The 4,491-nt window shown below is 48.1% G+C and overlaps 1 protein-coding gene across 1 annotated transcript in view; it reads left to right on the plus strand.

Annotated features, from left to right (window-relative positions):
* Positions 1 to 4,491, plus strand: part of NKD1 (naked cuticle homolog 1) — a 202,622-nt gene that overhangs the window by 133,225 nt on the left and 64,906 nt on the right. The window contains 1 exon segment of the mRNA XM_019505694.1: positions 241 to 273. Coding sequence (XP_019361239.1) covers positions 241 to 273 — 33 coding nt within the window.

Consider the following 4,491-nt stretch of genomic DNA (forward strand, 5'->3'; position numbering starts at 1 on the left):
TCCCCCAGCCCCTGAACTATTTTTTTTGCCTTCTGCTGGACTCTCTCCAACTTGTCCAGGTCCTTTCTGCAGTGGGGGGCCCACAGCTGGACACAGGACTCCAGGTGTTGCCTCCCCAGTGCTGAATAGAGGGGAAGCATCACTGCCCTTCATCTGCTGGCAACACTTATAGCAATGCAGCCTCTTCTAGATAACTAGCAACCAAAGAGCTTTTACCTCCAGTCAGAACAGAAGAGAGCAAGACAATTGGTGATGAACACTTTCATTTGGAAGGTACTTAAAGAATTATTCTTCTTAGTTAATTCTAAGACATGTTGGGGAAATTCTGTCCGAGTTAAAAAGCAGGTAAATGGTGGCAGGTAGCCCATTATTGTCTATTGTAGCTAATAAGGAGGGGGATAGTCCATATATTTGTATCCCTCCTGAATCTACCACTGCTATTCAGTAATAGTGTAGAGACCAAACTCTATGCTAAACTCATTACTAACTAAAGAAGTTTGCTCAGACACAAGGAAGTAGAAACTATTTCTCTTCAGGTTCGGGGGGAGGGAATCAGATTGAGGCCCCCATGGTGAGGGAAGGAGTGGGGCAAGGGCTGAGCCTGAGGGTGCTGCCCAGCCAGGGTGGGGCATGGGGCTCAGGGCTGGGGTGGGGAGCAGGACAGAGCCATGAATGGCTCATCTCGGGTGGGGGAGGAAGCAGCTCTTGCTGCTGTGCACAATCTCAGGGAGGGGGGCATGGAGGGCATGTGTCCCCTAGATTTGTGTGTGGGGTGAGGACAGATGCAGCTGCCTGCTGCAGTCTTGGGGCTCCCCACTCTGCTGCCCTCCCCTTGGGAGCCTTGCGCCAGCTGTCCTGCCATGGTGAGGTGCCCCCTGCTCTTGCAGGAGCAGTGGGGGTGGCAGCATGGGTGGTCAGAGGGCACCTCACTATGGCTGCACAGCTGGTGCAGGGCTTCCAGGGGGAGGGCAGCAGGGCGGGGAACCCTGTGGTCAAAGTGGGCAGCCCACTGGCACCCCTATGCTCCCATGGGCTCTGCCCCCTGTGCCCGCATGGGCTCTGTTTGGCTCTGCTTCAGCTATGCTGCTAGGAGTGGGCATCATCTTGGGCTGCCCTCTTCCCCCAGCAAATATAAAAGTCAGCACCTATGATTGAAATTATAGTTGAATCTCTTGTTCTGAAAAAGAGAGGGATAGATACTGCCTACAGTTGCTTGGAAAGCTCCAGTGGAAAAGGTCCTTAAGACTGGAATGCCAAGCTCATACATTTGCTATTAGAAGCTGTAGGTCCTTTAACAGTGTATCTGGGATTGCTCAGTGCTTATTCAGAGGGAAGACTTCATTGCACATTGGCATTAGGGGTGTGTGCAATGGGCCGTATTCGATTCAGATTTGGCCCGAGTCAGGGACAGTGATTTGATTTGTTGATTCAGATCACTGTCCTGATTTGATTCGGCCAAATCCGAATCTGAAGATTCAGTGTTGATTCAGAGAATCAGCAATTTGGACATAGACATGGCTTTAAATATTTTTTCTACATACCTTGAGGTACCAGGTGTGATGGTGAACGCTGCGATGGTGGGGCGGATGGAGCATACCACAGGAGCGGGGGGGGGCCCATGTGTTTGGTGGCAAAACCGGAAGTGGACCAGAAGTACTTTTGGTCCACTTCTGGGTCCACTGCTGAGAGTGCAGGGGAGCCCCCCCCTGCTCAGTGATTGGCTGCAGGGGGATCCCGGGTGCCCCCCCAGACCCAGGAGGTGCCAGTTGCCCTGTGCACTCCCACCCCTTGTGCGTTCCCCGGCAGACCCAGAAGTGGATCAGAAGTGCTTCTGGTCCACTTCTGGGTCTGCTGCCAAGTACACTGGGGAGCCCCCCGTGCTCCTGTGGGACACTCCATCCACCCCAGCATCTCAGCATTCACAAGCCACCTGGTACCTTGAGGTATGCAGAGAAAACATTTTAAAGCTGTGTCTGTGTCTGAATCGTCGAATCTCTCTGACTCAATTCAGAGGGTTCAGATTCAATTCAGAGAGATTAAAGGGTCTCCTGATTTGATTTGGATTTGGAGATTCGGCCACTGAATCGGGCTGAATCTGCTGAATCAAGTCAGCAACTGAAGCTTTGCACAGCCCTAATTGGCATGTTCATGTTATTTATGGTTCTCCCTTGTGACCAGACCCAACTCTGCATAACTGTTGTATAGCGTGAATTCAACAGCAAAAGGTGGCAAGGATGTGAGTTTTCACATCAGTAACCCAAGAGCTGTTTGTCAAGATGATTACCTATGTTATCACATTATGTCTTGGTGCAAAGGTGGATACCAGAATTATCATACCTGTAAATATAGGTTCTGCAGTTATGATCCTTATTATGCTGATCTGTTAGTCTGGTAAGATTTCCTTACATATTTCTTCCTGAGATTAGGTTCTTAGTCTTCTCTTGCTTTTTTCTAAGAAGTGTTAATGGATGTTTCTTGGAACATCTTTATTCATAAGGGAGAGGGAACAATGTTTTAAACTCTATCCAGAACCTGTTGCTTGATTTATAGCAGAGGAGGCATCTAAACTATTGGTCTGCATTGGTAGGCTAAAGTTGGAAATCAAACAGTTTGTAACATTAAGCCTTTACCAGAGTAAAGTAGGGGCTGTCTCATTCTTTTGAGTGTAGGCAAGACACTGCTACAGGAAACTGATAAAATTGCCAGAAATAATTTTGTTTTAATGCATCAGCTTAAACTTTCACTTTTAGCTTTTATTTCTAAAAAAGTAAGCTGTGTTTTATGAAATTAAAATCTGAGGTTCAGTGAACTGTAGCTATATTAGCTACATTGCAACTCATGTTGTAGACTATAGTAGCTCTGATTTTTTTATTTTTTAAAGTATATAGATCATGCCAGTCATACATGTAGGTGAGTTTAACTTTTGGAAAAACTGTAAAGGCAACCTGTAGAGTGGATGTTCTTGTACTAGAGTACTGGACCGGGGCTTGGAAAATTATTCATGGTAAAAAAAAAAAAATGGGGAATGTAGTAGTGGATGGCAACTTGGGCAGCAACAACCATGAGATGATTGAGTCCAGGATCCTAAGGAAAAAAGGAAGAACAGCAGAATAAGGACTCTGAACTTCAGAAAAGCAGACTTCGACTTTCTCAGGATACTCATGGGCAGGATCCCCTGGGAGGCCAGTCTAAGGGGGGAGGAGTCCAAGAGAGCTGTACTGTAAATAAACCTTACTGAGGGCGCAGGAACCAAACCACCCTGATGCGTAGGAAGATTAGGAAGTATGGCAGAAAACCAGCTTGTCTTAGCAGGGAATTTTCAGTGAGCCAAAACACAAGAAGCAAGATTACAAGAAGTGGAAACTTGGACAGACTAGGGAGGAGTATAAGAGCATTGTTTGGGCATGCAGGGATGACAGCAGAAAGACCAAAGCACAACTGGAGTTGAAGCTAGCATGAGACATAAAGAGTAACAAGAAGGGTTTCTACAGGTATGTCAGCAACAAGAGGAAGACTGGGGGAAACTAAACAGGGGAGGCAACTTAGTACAAGATGATGCAGAAAAAGGCTGAAGTACTCAATGTCTTTTTCACCTCAGTTCTCACAGGCAAGGTTAGCTCCCAAACTACTGTACCTGGCAGTACAGTTTGGGGAGGAGGTGAGCAGCCAACAGTAGCAAAAGATCAGGTTAGGGACTGTTTAGAAAACTGGATGTATACAACTTCCTGGGGCTGGATGCAACGCATCCCAGGGTGCTGAGGGAGTTGGCCACTGTGTTTGCAGAGCTGCTGACCATCATCTTTGAAAATTCATGGTCATCAAGAGAGGTCCTAGATGATTGGAAAAGGGGGCCTATAGTGCCTATCTTTAAGAAGGGGAAGGAAGATCTGGGAAACTACAGACCAGTCAGCCTCATCTCAGTCCCTGGAAAAATCATGAAGTAGGTACTCAAGGAATCCATTTCTAAGCACTTGAAGAAGATGGTGATTAGCAGGGATCCTTATTTCCCTGATAAAAAAAAAAAAAAATACAAATTCTCTGATAAACCCCCCAAAATGCTTAATTAAAATTAAAGGCCCCCCACAGTCTCTCCTCCCCCCACAATCCCCTGTGTCCGGCTTGTGCCCCTCACTCCGCCTGTAACACTGTTGCCAGGACAGCGTGGAGCTCACAGAGGCAGGCAGCTTTCCTGCATGATCCCACTGTGCCCTGCAGTGCTCGGTTGCACATGCTGTGCTGTGGTGACCTTTAGGAGGGCAACAGGGCAGGGAGCATGGGCCTGTAGAACACCTCCGCCCCACGCACAGTCTGAGGGGCACGGGCAGAGTTGACCTGAGCAGGATGTGAGGTCCTAGACAAATTAGCCCATGCAAGGCCCAGCCCCCACTCTGATCTGGGCCCTAGCCCCAAAGAAGCTGCTGTCGCCAATGCTGGCAGTGGCATCAGTGACGGGGAGGGCGAGCAAGCAGCTGGATGTGGAGCCAGTTGCTC

Source organism: Gavialis gangeticus, unplaced genomic scaffold (genome assembly GCF_001723915.1).
Source record: "Gavialis gangeticus isolate Ggan-Ray unplaced genomic scaffold, GavGan_comp1, whole genome shotgun sequence".
NCBI lineage: Eukaryota > Metazoa > Chordata > Crocodylia > Gavialidae > Gavialis > Gavialis gangeticus.